The sequence below is a fragment of the Calonectris borealis genome, chromosome 14 (assembly GCF_964195595.1).
Source record: "Calonectris borealis chromosome 14, bCalBor7.hap1.2, whole genome shotgun sequence".
Taxonomy (NCBI): domain Eukaryota; kingdom Metazoa; phylum Chordata; class Aves; order Procellariiformes; family Procellariidae; genus Calonectris; species Calonectris borealis.
The window spans coordinates 17,049,512-17,062,937 of NC_134325.1; the positions used below are offsets into that span (position 1 = coordinate 17,049,512).

General features: G+C 40.3%; 1 protein-coding gene across 3 annotated transcripts in view; it reads right to left on the bottom strand.

Moving 5' to 3' along the window:
• Positions 1-13,426, bottom strand: part of NAV2 (neuron navigator 2) — a 233,309-nt gene that overhangs the window by 150,116 nt on the left and 69,767 nt on the right. For all 3 annotated transcript variants that reach the window (XM_075163316.1, XM_075163318.1, XM_075163317.1), the window contains exon 3: positions 8,979-9,031. In XM_075163316.1, the coding sequence (XP_075019417.1) occupies positions 8,979-9,031 (53 nt within the window). The remainder of the gene's footprint in view (positions 1-8,978; positions 9,032-13,426) is intronic.

Sequence of the window (13,426 nt, forward strand, 5' to 3'; positions counted from 1 at the left end):
TTAATTTAGGAAAGAGATGAAACACTTCGCTGGTCTCTACAGACACCTGACTAGATGTTAGCACATACCACACTAACTGTACGTTACTGGCGCTAAACCTCTGCTTATGTATAACTAGAGACAGGAACGGATGGGGAGGAGCCATGGCTTGCTCAGTAAGTACATAACCAGGTGGGTAGCAGATCCTGCCAACGCTTCATTTCCACCTTCCCTGGCTGCTCGCAGGAGACCCTTTTCCATCTGGGACTTCCAGACTGAAAGTTATGTTTCTAGTGCTGTGATGTTGGCATTAAATGTAAAATATGACCAATATCTAGTGAACCTGGACTTCTTCCCAAAACAGCCTTGAATTCTAAAAAAACCAGTATTTTTAGAAGAGCACAAATGCTTAAAAGGAAGGACTGACACTAAAACCACTCAATGCAGTAAGCACTGGCTCTCGTACATGGTTGTATTTCCTCAAATACTAGCTCAAGTGCTGAAGGCTCTGTATATCATTAACCTGAATTTGCAGCAGTAATCCAGAATTTAATGAAACTCATGTAGAAAGAACTACACAGAACATTTTATCACAAACAGAGCTTTTACCTCAGAAAAAAATTCCGTATTAATACTGCTGCACTCTATTAAATGATGTATTATAAAAATAAAATAACCTACCAATCAAAAATTAATTTTCAGTAATGCAAGTAAATTACAGATTCTCAATTATGGTGAGTGGGATGACAGTACACCAGCAAATGATCTGGATTCGTTTATTCAAATACACGCAACTGAAGAAGTAGAAATAGTCACCACCTCACGGCCGTGTCACGTGAAGGACCTCTTGCGATACAATCATTAACAGTTGTTCGTTTCGAAAAACGATCCCCAGGAAGGGAGCTACCGCCGCAGCCCGTTCCCAGCGCAGCGTCCCCGCTCCGTCCTGGCCGACCTGCCTACTTTTGTCTCTGTGACCGAGGGTCACCGCTTCACCTGTTCCCAGCTGATTTATTCTGGCGGCTGGAGGGACACCAAGACATTTGTGCCCCCTCCTTCCTTGCACCTGGATCCTGGATAACATCGCCTACTGAAATTCTCCCGCGTAATTGCTTAGAACAAGCACAATAGTACTGTTTAGCTCAGACGTTAAATATATAAAAATAATCCTACATAAAAAGCAAAAGAATAAACTTGTCTGGAGATGTATTACCTTCACAGACTAATTAATTAAAATAACCATTATCACACAGTTACAGTATAAAGCAATGGCAGGAAACCAAAGATTTATGACAAGACACATAGGCAAAAAGTTTATTTCTCTGGGCTGTATAATCCTTTGTAAAAGCTATGATCTGTTTCAGATATCCAAGAGTGAAGAGCTTAGTACTACGTATCCTGTAAAAAGAAACAAAGACCTAGGCACCAGAAGAAATTGCCATACAAACAGCTTTAGTTCTTACATCACAAACCTGACAGAGAAATTTAAAACACGTCTGATACCAAGTTTCACTGTACTGTTTTTAAGCAGTGCAGCAGACAGTGGGGTTTCTCTTGAGAAATGATGCCCGACTCAGAAACCAGAACTAAACTATGTAAACATCAGCAGATACCTTTTGTTACCAACCTACACTTTAAACTTGGGTTACTGTGATTTTGCTGCCGTTTTGGAAGATTATAAAGTTTTCTTCACAGCCAGGGTGCAGAAAAAGAATTAATTTCCCAGAAAGGAGAAGAATAATTGAATTTTTACTTCCACCAGTCCTCAAATCAACTTAACCTTTTTTCCTTAATTAGAAAATGCTCAGAGAAAGTTAACCCTGAATAAAAACCATAATTTATTCCTCACAGATTCCACACAAAATTTAGTCTGAACACAATTTTTGCTCATGGTACCAAATTCAACACCCACAGAGTCTCGCTGAAGTTCATACAATCCACTGCACCTAATACGGCCTCACCAAGAATGCAGTTTCATACGTCGCATATGCCCCAACGTGCAGGCGTGGGAAGTTAAAGAACGTCATCCATAATTTCCCATTTTCCCTCATTTATGCAAAACACAGCAAGAAGCTATGTGCTTGCAGAGTACTGCATAAAAGGTAGATTTATGTAATAATTTTACATAAATAATAAGCATGGCAAAAAAGAATTATTTTCCTAGGCTTTGGTGCAGGTATAAATACATAAATGAAAGACACGGAGACCTCCACGTGCGTACGTGGAATGACCCTGGCCCCTTAGTGCATTGCTGTTTCATGTATTGAGTCCACACGGGGGGGTAGAACCATAGGTATTCAAAAAGTGTTAATTCAGCTTAAATTAACAATGAAATAAATGATCAAATAGAATCTAATGCTGTCTTTATAGTTAAGCTCACATCTTCCAGTTTTTCCATAAAAATTACTTTTTAATTTCTCTTGTTGCTCTTTATCGAACCTCACGCTGTTTCAGAGACAGACGACGTCCAAGTTCTTGCATCACTGTATAGGGCAAAGAATTAGAGCACACCCTCAGGGACCACAAAGATGATCCCTTATGGGAATGACAGACTGTCATCAGCAACGTCTCCAGAGGTACCACATACATCCACCCAGTGGATAGAACAGCATGCCCATGCTGCCTTATCTCCCACCTCCGCATGCGGAGGAGTTTTGGAAGCCTTTCCCTCCAGAAATGAAACAAATACCTGTTTAGTGAGACTTTATCATGCCTTATGGCAGGGAGATGTATACATTGACCTTTCCCAATCCAGTCTAGCTCTAGTTATCATGTTATTTTCTATGGAGGGTGATGGTGGGGCTGAGGCGGCAGCTTGTGGTTTTATTTAGACTGCAAGCTCTGCAACACAGAAACCTATGATCCAACCACGCCTGTCTCACTGATAATAATACACAAACGGTAAGCATAATAGCGTAACAACAGTCTGGATCTCTGGAAAAAAATAGAGACAGTAAAACGAATCTTATCTAGGAGCAGTAGTCATTATAAAGTGAGGAAGAAGGACATCTAAGTACAAGCAACCTGGCAGATCACCTCTGTAGTAAATCATTCTCGTCTGCCTGACAACACGGGTTCATACATGACCAACAGAAACACAGGAGGCTTAGAGAAAATGCTTTAAACATTCCTAAGCTCAGTATTTGGCCAAGCGCCCGCACAGGCAGTTGAAGGAGCTGAGCTGCTGCCTGCCGCTGGCCAGTCTGGCACGGCTGCGGGGAACGTCCTCCCCTCCAGCTAACCTTCAGCTGTGAGGAAACATACCACGGTTAAGGCCAAAGATACCCGTTTGTTACTGCAGCAACGTTAAAACAGATTAAATTTCTAAACATACACTGACAGAATGATACAAACTCCCAAGCAAAGCAAGGGGAAGGCTTACCAGAAGACAGAAAAGTTCCCTTTACTACATTTCTCAGAACAACCTTGGGGTAGGATAACTTGAAAATATATGGCTATATTTAATCACTGGGATATGTTTCCAAAAATCCTATCCCAGGAATTTGCAAGAGGGGGAAAAAAAAAATGCTTGTGATGCTTTTGATCTTCCCGGCGGAGCTGCTCCCCTGAATTAGCAGCACATGCCCAGGCAGCAGAGTCCTCCTCGGCGTTGGGGAACGGCGGCCGATCAACCAGACTTCAGCCCCACCAACCCGGAGGGGTTTGGAGCTACAGCCTTGCAAATCCATTGCAGCTAGCTATGGCAACGTTTAGACAACACCGGGTATATAAAAATGCTCAAAATGTTTAGAGGAGCAGATTAAAGTGGATGCCTGCTCTTGAGGAGCAAAGATAGAATTATTTTCCATGAGAAAGTAACTAAGAATATTTAAATTCTTTTTTTTTTTTTTCTTTAGAGCAGTCATACAAAACACATCAGCTCACCCACTTAATGGATATTACACACACATAATTAGCTGCTCAGGTGATACAGGTGGTTTCAGCTCATATTTTTGCTGCCAAGCAACTCATCGATGTGTACCCAGCTATACCCTTCAAGTATGGGCCATATCACACCAGCATTCACATTTATTATTTCAGTTCTTTGAGAAAAAGAACACAGAAATAGGTATAGCGCGGGCTATACACGCAACCAGTAATGAAGATTTCAACATCTCAAGCTCTTTTCTCCAAATAAAAAAAAAGATTCATAAAGCAGGGGATGGAGCTGGCAAGGGTCACACTGAGGAGGGACGTGGACACCCGGCTCTAACAACGGAATTAAAACTCCCAGTGCTGCTCACTTCAAACCAGGGCCCCCACACCAGGCTGGAGAGTTTTCATACAAACTGTTCTTTGACTGTCACATACATTACAGAACAGCTCGTTTTCAGAATACAAGAAATCAATCAAATATTAAAATAGTCAAGTTGCCATCACGGGAGTAAGGTTTCCTTGCAAAGACAGTGAACATATTGAAAACATGGCCTTCATCTCGACTTTCATAAAATCCTTGGGAAGAAATGCAGGCTCTGACCCATGTTGCACTACAAGATTCTTTATGTTTGCAAGACAAACAGTAGTAGAAAGACTGAGCCACATTATTTTACTAGTACAGCTTGATATCTTCGCCAGAAAGGGATGACTCTTGAAAAACTTCTAGTCAACACGAAAAAAATAAATACCTCCTCTTTGTTATTTGATAACGCAGATACTTACATACCCAAAGTTATCATCCTTAAAAATAATAAAACCCAACCACAAACCCACATAAGAACCACAGTTATGTCCTACTCTATTTATAGGAGGGAACTGTGGTGTTGGTTCAGCCTACATTCTGCTGCTCCAAATTCTCATCTAGGGTGTCCCACAACTTCCCCAGGCTTAGCATGGAAAGATGAGAGTCTGCTTTATCCACCTACAGATTCCCCCATCCTCTTCCCTTCAGCACTGACAGCTTTGCTCCGCTCCACTCCTTCAGGCTTCAAGGGTAATGCACCATCACTTCTCAGACTTTCCCACCTAACATTTTAGTTCCTTCTAGAGTATTATAATCTGTGATTTTTAGTTTTTTTAAAATGTTGAATCTTGAAAAAAAAAATTTATTTTCCCATTAGTCTTTTCTCATACTTTTTTCTTAAATATATATAGAGATATGTCTTATATCTTTCCCCTGCCACATCCAGTATTTCTTACCTTTACATTCAAGGTGGGAAAAACCACCTACCTCTCCTATAAGACACCTTGCTGCTACTTCTTCTACCCCTTCTTCCAGTCACATCTTCAGTTGTGTTTCAACTGTTGCCTGTGTCTGCCAACATATCCCTTCACTGGCAAGTACCTCCTCTCTTCTTTGTCTTCAAGTCCATGTTTTAAAAATTAACTTTCTTTACTCAGCTCTCTCCCCAGTCACTTCTAGTCTAGCTGATATGGATCTTCTCTTTCCTCACCTCGCTCTCCACTTTAATGCTCTGATCTTTCCAACATCTTGTCCTTTGCCACCTTCTTATATCATCTAATCTTTACCATTATCTCATCTGCTATGATTTATCACTTGCATGTAATAGGTAACACAACAACCTCCCCCTCTCTCCCTCCTCGCACTGCTATGCAAAAAGCCTACATTAATGTACAAGATAATAAAATGCTCAGCTCTCGCACTGTGCTAAAACACTGCTGTGAAACTTCCTTCAAAACCTGTGAGCATTTTACACAACATATTTCTTCATGGACAGAACGCAGCCCCTATAGAGCAAGATTTCTACAGACTGCCATTACAGCCAGACTTGATATATAACATATAACAACTCACTTAAGTATTCTATTTTTTGTTTGTTTACTTTATCATTTTACAAATATAAGTGCTCTGAATCCTTTTACGATAGGTAACGTTCAGCACTTGCAAAGGTACCCACATCAATAAGAATCGTCTACGCTACCTTAGAAGGGAACGGACTAAACAGTACCTCCTATATAGTCCAGATTCTGCAGGACGCCAAATGTTGAGCTCTAATATCATCCCCAAAACAGGAGGCAAATTGAAAGAGAGAGAGATATCCGTGTTTTTCTATAACCAAACAATATAAGCAGAGATAGCCCTACTCAGGTTTATTGACCTCAGTCTTTTTCAGGAGCGCGTAGGAGAGGAAACCAGTCTTGTTTTACCCTCCTTTGCCCTGTTCTCAAGAACCATGCCAGTATTTTCTTGTGCTTCATTCTGAAAACCTAACTGCAGTTGTGGTGATGGTCTCCAAATCTTCTTGGCCCCAGAGCCTGTGCTCCATCCTACTACATCGTCTATTAACCACAGGATTTTCTGCATGCCAGCTGGAACTAATCATCACAATTACAGGCTTTTGTTTAGAGGAATAAATACAGTACAAACCCATAGAGGTTTGGAAAAAAAACCCTGAAACAGGACTTATGCAGAGGACAAGATACGGAATAGTCTGTAACATTATATAAAAGCCAGCCAACTCTTATCTGGAGCAAAGGAAGACAGGGATACTCCCCACAGCAGAGAAACCCGGACAAGATGACGAGGGGGGATAGGTTCTCACCTATGTGATTTTTCACAGAGCAAGTGGGGGTCCTTGTCATGTCATTTCTGGCATTGGGACTGGGTTGATAAGCACTGATGGTCCCAAATGGTTCTGCAGTACTAAACTTAATTTGACAAGGCTTATTAGCACTGGCTTTGAGCCTGACAGACCCAAGCTGTCTCTAATGCTCAATTTCGGCAAATTTGTATGATGCTCCCCAACACTGTAGCAATGGGAACAACAATGCAAAGAGACCTGATCTGGCTCTCTAAGGTTTGGCGGGCTTTACTGGCTTAGGACTGTGCCACATGGAAGCAAATATACTTGCTTTCACACCCCCTTTAATGGCCTCGATTTGCTGCAGCTTTCTAGGCCGATACATCTGGCTGGACGTGAGCTGGCTCTCCACAATTCGGCTCACACGTGTCTCTGCTCACGGCATCGTCAGTCTACGAATGAGATATCTGCCGCAGGGGGAAAGATGATGGTAGAAGGCTTCCCTCTAAACTCTGTTGTATTTCTATTTAATGAGCAAAGTTAAATCTTCATTTACGGTGCCTCCCCCCCCTCCGCCCCAAATCTACTCATCTGTGATCCCCACCTTACAGACACTACAATATAGATACGGACACCTGAAAGATTCATTTGAAATAATAAGACTAGACATCACCTGGTTGAGTGTTTGAACTGACTGGATAGCCTCGCCTCTGCCACCTCTCTGAACCAGAAGTGCCAGACACAAACACCAGTTCCCACACTCTGGAGAATGTATTGTAAGCTGTATTAAGAGGAAAGTGCATTGAAATGCAAAAGATGAAGACTGCCGTATCTTAAAAAAAAAAACCCGAATAAACAAAAAACCAAAAAACCCACGGCTGTAACATATGCATTTTTCCTAGAACGCAGGAGACCTGGAGAAGGGTTGTCTCCTTAAACACTGCAAGCAATTGTGTGAACACAACCTCTGTGAAGATACTTATGTTCTTGCCTTACTATCTTTACTGTAAGATTATAAAGAGCTCTGTAAGCACACACACTTAATAAAAGCAAGCCATAAGCATAATCCTCATTTTTCTCATGTGAGGAAAACTGCTGGGGATGCCCAGCTACGACTGATGCACTACGTCTCGTGATGCCCAGCTACGACTGATGCACTACGTCTCGTGATGCCCGGCTACGACTGATGCACTATGTCTCGTGATGCCCAGCTACGACTGATGCACTACGTCTCGTGAGCAGGGTGCACAGTCCCGCTCGCTCCACCCTCCTGAACGAGCCACCGGAATAGCATCAGAGCCTCAGAGGAGGCAGCGCAGAGCAAACGCTTCTTTCCAGCACTCGTCACAATTCCTGACCCAGCACGTGCCCTCTGCACGCCTCTGGTTATAACCAGATCTGACTTCTAAAAGCAACCTAGAGTGTGCATCCGACTATCCAACAGAACAACCCTGTTCCTTCATTGAGAATAATGACTTAAAGTGACCTTTAGCTACAATGTCCTGGAATTTGTTATAGACTCCAGTCCTGAATGAAATTCAGTTCTTATGATACACTTGTGGAACATTAAATTATAGCGATTGTAAAAATTTCCCCAATTATTTATACTCTAGACAGCTGCTGTGGCTACGGTAAGAATAGCAACCAACCTCTTCAAAGCAGTAAAAAGTAGCAATAATAAATCTTTTAGATGGCTTTCTTTTTACGGAGCGCTTGCTCCATGGGTTTAAGTAAGATTGCTAACTTCCAAGAAACAACAAAAAGCCAAAACAGAATAGCAGAACACAGTGTGGTTTCTGACTTAAGATGGTAAACTCTCACCAAATCTTTAATCTTTCCTTTAACTACGTGAGTGGTTGTGCTCAAGTTGCAGTTGTGGAGGTAGGGGCAGTTGGGAACAGAGTCAGAAAAATGAAAAACATTAAAATAGCTTCACACACACAACAGATATTCACATATCCCAAAGTGAGCACTTGCAATGCAAAGGGGAGATTTTTAAAATTTATATTGTAAAATGAGTTTTTTCTCAAGATACAGAAGGAAATAACCTTCTTTAAAAGATCATAAATTTTAAAGACTCCTAGGATGCATTTTAAAAATCAGTTTGTTATTATTTGCATTCTCAGTACAGTTCTGCCTATAATTTTAGCTTCACCAATACTCATAGCAGATGTATTCTTGACGTACTATATGCTTTTAAATTTACTGCACTAATTTTTGGTTCTTCAGTTTTCAATATTATGTACAAACAAGATACAAAACAACTTCAGAAATATAAAATACCAATGTAAGAATAATATTGATTGTAAGTATGTGATAAATGATAAGGCCTAATTCAACTACTGTGGAGTACAACGGGGCAAGAACTGTAATATTAATATTTTTCAGATATACCTTTGCTCTCACTACTGTGAAAACCTAATTAAAAATTGTTATTAAAAGTCTCAGACATTGAAGTCACACACTCTCACTCGATACTCAACCACGTACACACAAACAACAGACCTCTTTACTACTTACCATTTGAGACCTATTTTTTGGGCAGCCATTGATGTCTTCAATCTTTTCATTTGCTGAAAAGCAAAAAAGAGGAGATAAAGCAAAAAACTACACCACGGATGTTTATTCCAATTATTTCCAGAGCACTTGCTGCTAGCTAAATAAAGGGGTTTCAGATTGTAGTTGTCCAGTCAAAGTGAATGTGTGAAACACTGAGACCCATCAAAAAAAAAAGCAGCTGGAGTTTCCTAGTGGGTCATGCCTCCAGAGACAGCTGGGGGCAGAAAACAACTGGTCTGGCAACATCTTGTACAATGACGGGTCACTCCTTTAAACTACAAAAGAGATTTAAACTCCGGAAACTGAATCACTGCTGGGTGGAAAAGTGAACACTACATAAGTATAGATGGTTGCATGTCAATTGATTTGCTTGTAGAATGAGTAAATATTTTAAAATCTAGATGGGAAATTTATGATCAATAACTCTAATTTTTTTAAATTATTTTTTTCTTAAAGCACAAACCACAAGACTACTTTTCAAGCTTCTTGTCCATGGCTTACATGCAATGCAACTGGCAGAAAAAGATATAGCTTCAACCTTTAAAGTCGCAAGTGAAACAATTAAGTTGTTGAGGTGGTTAAATGTTTGCTTTAGAGTCTTAGTTTGCTCAGTTTCACATTTCAGACTTGGACCCTGAAATGACTTGTGCGCTAGACTGAAGAACCAGTTATAATCAAAGTTCGGATTCCCACCGTTTTTTCACTGTAATAAAGGTATGCGTCCACATCCCATTTGAGAATCGAACAGACTCGCCTCCCATCGATTCTTATATTAAAAACTGTATTTCCTACCAGTCCCATATTCTCAGGACATCAGTCAAACCTCCACCTCATTTCATGTCTTTCTTCAGTTAGGAGTATCAAATTTGGCACAATATTCCAGTAGCAGTCATAACAATGACAAACAAAAAAGTAATATAACTTCACTCTTGCCTGGTATTCCCCTTTTTACACATCGAAGTGTCACAGCACACCTTTATGCCACAGGAACGCATTTAAGAATTGATGCTATTCTGAAAAAGATTGCAGCTAAATCCGCTGTACTGTTCCCCAGAGTGGTCTATCAGCCTCTACACACAAAGAGCATGCATTTCTTTCAGGAATGCAATCTCAGATTTGGTCATACAGAAACAAAAATTATTTCTTTAAATGCCATTTACAAATCCTGTGCATCCTTCTTTTAATATTTACTATCTCTCAGTTTAGTGTCATGCAATATCTGTATCAACTAAATCTATAATTAAAAAATTGATAGCTATATTCCTATAAATTTGCACCGTTCACAATTATTACTTGCAAGGAGACTAATGAACTTCTGAATGAGCTTGCTCTTGTTTGGGACACAGGTTATTAGAGGTATCTCTCTACACAAGTCATTTTGTTTATCTTCCTTAAAAAATAGTAGGTTTTTCCCTACTCCTCTAGAATTTCAAAAATGTTACACGATGTACTTAAAACCAACGTTAGCAAACCATAAAGCTTATTACCTGGCTCTTTTTAAGCTCTTGTACACAAACTACCTAGACTCACCTACTAGAAACCGCCTAAACTGTTAGTAACTTGTTTCCAAGATTCTGCTGCAATGTAAGTATTTGACTTTTTCTGAGTCTTTTTTACTATGCAAATGTAGAACCAAAACATTTACTCAACACTTTTACTTCTACACTTTGTGGGTGTTGCCACAGGCTTGGAGTACAAGCTGGGTTCTAGAGCTGTATGCTAAAGGTTAACCCCATAAACTAACACCGTTCTATAACATGGGAAAATGAAGGGCAAATGAAGACGTAAGCCACCTTAATTTCTTCTGTCAGGAGAAACTTACATCCAACACACCAACTATTTGGGATGTTACCTCTTTATTCCCTTCCTTTTCTACACTGTGGTTATATTACTATTCTCACTTAGAAATCATTCCTTTTGTCCTCGTGCCTTTCTATCAGCTTGCAGACAGAAAAGATGTCATCAGCTATCCTTGTACTCTTACCAACTTCAGCTGATTTGTAGCTTCTTTATTTCATTACAATCAGTTTCCTCCATTTTCTTGAGCTCTAGTTTTTTTTCTTTTTTTTCTTTTTTTTTTTTTTTTTTTTTGTTTTTAAACAGTTGCTTTTACTTCCTCTCAAAAGCTATGTTAAACCAAGGCAACTTTGCCTCCCACTTGTGAACCTGCAGTTTTTTGTCCACCAGTTGATGATTCTTCATCAGTTCCCAATTACTCATCACTTTGTTTTATGCTGTTGGCCTTTTCTACCACCGGTGATTTAGGATGTAGATGACCAGAAATAGTTGGTGGGAACCAGAAGAATAACAAGAACTGGAGTTTCTGGTCCATCAGGTGCTATTTCTGCTTACCCCTGGGCAATCACCTTTCCCTGGGCAGGTTTATGCCCTACCCTTCCACCTTTTAATCCACTCCCAACTCACCTATGGCTCTTGGTTACTCCTTTCACTAGATTAATGCAATTATCCCTTCCCTGCTGGTGCACGTGCTATGAAAAGCAGGTGGAATAGAGAAGAACCAGAAAAGCTGGTGGTGGAGCAAACTGGCAGCTAGGCTGAACTTTAACTCACACCTCTCTATTGAACCCAGCAGGGTAAGACCTCAGAGATTCAACCTAGGCTGGGGAGATGCATCAAAGTGGCCCACAGGCGTATCTGGCACTTGGCAGGAATCTGCCTGATTCACCAGGCAATTGTTTTGATGCTCCCATTCCTTGGCCATAAGCTGGACCCTACCTTTGACCCTTCCACCTAGCTCCAAGGAACAGTGCTTGCAGCAGGTATGAGGTTAAGTTGCCTGTCTCATGGAGATGATTGGAAAGAAAGAGAGAGCAGTGAAAGAGAGAACAACGTGGTGGTGTGGGCAGCGTGACGGTACAGTTCACAGCACAAGTCACTGAATGCTAGGGGATCTTGGAAATGTGTCCAATTTCACAGCTGCAAAAGCACAGCTTTCTGGCTGAGATAAACGGGCATCTCACAGCTACTGTTTCTATTCGCCACGGAGGAATACTACATCAGTCAGCATAAACTGGAAGTTTATGCTTTCAATTCTATCTCAGCCTTGAGCAAGATGTAAATTCAGAACCACAAATGTGAAACGCAGAGGATTTTTCCCAAAGTGACTGCAAGTCCAAACAGCTTCCCCCCCTCACCTTTTTTTTTTTTTCATTGTGAACACAGTGAATTTGGTTCAAATGCTTTTAAGTGTTTGTAAACTTTTCCCATTGAGGGGTATACTAAGGCAGACAGGAGAAACCAGCTGTGCTCCATAATGAAACTAGCAATGACTGACATTGTGCTTTCATTAGCTGGATCTGAATCAAAGCTTGGAAAATGGTACCTAAAAGAATATTTGGGTTTATGTATTTTGACAGGAGGCATATTATGAAACTGCAAGCCAAAACTGTATGAAAACACAAGTGAAAAGGAAACTCTAGCACAAAAAGTTGCAAAGAATTCTATGCATTCCTGGTGAAAAAGATCTTCAGGAAATGACATTCCATCGAGCGCACTGGTTAAACCATCCATACAAAAATTAAGTCCATGCACTTCATAATAATGAATTAAGCCTTCTGTTACAACCTTAGCAGCTATTCTGCATTATTCAGTACTTTAGGCATACCCTTGGACGTTAGATTACTTTTTCTTGAACGTATGAATGAATATTGCTCAATATAATTCCTACATTTGCATTGGAATTGTCACCTGCAGCTTTAAACTTAACAGCCCCTCAAATATTAGTAAAAGGAACCTTTATGTAATGTCCCGCCCAAAACATGACAGGAGTTATCACTACAGAGTACTGCTAGGCTTGATCCCAGGATTCTGGTTTGAAATATAAACCTGTAACCTTCCCCTGCAAATGTAATAGTACAATATTCATGACAGCAGAAAAAAGCTATACTGAGATGTCACAGTATGAATTTGAACTGGAATAGTTAAATGGAGTAATCGCAAATGACACTTAAAATTAAAGCAAAGATGTATTCTGTTTAAGTCAGTGCAATTAATTTTGATCAGAACCCAAGTTACCCAGAATATTTAGATATAAGATAGGCCATCTTGGCATATCCAAAGCATCTACACTAAACAATGTGCCCATCACCTCCTGTAACAGTGTACCGATTGCCCAGCACAACATTGATGTGCGCATTTTACTTCTCACTGAAACTACTTTTATTTAGCTGAATAAGTATTTAATGCTAACACAATGTCTGCATCCCTATTTATAAAGCCGCAGCTTTTGGGTCTGACCTGACTTTGGTTGTATCTGATCAATGAAAATATTCCACAAAATATTGTAGGCATCAGTAGGAAAAGTCCTATCGGACTGGGTTAAAGTTTAATTTTAGCATCGATTTTAAGTCTTGAAAATTGAAGGTTCTCACAGGGAACCAACTGACAAT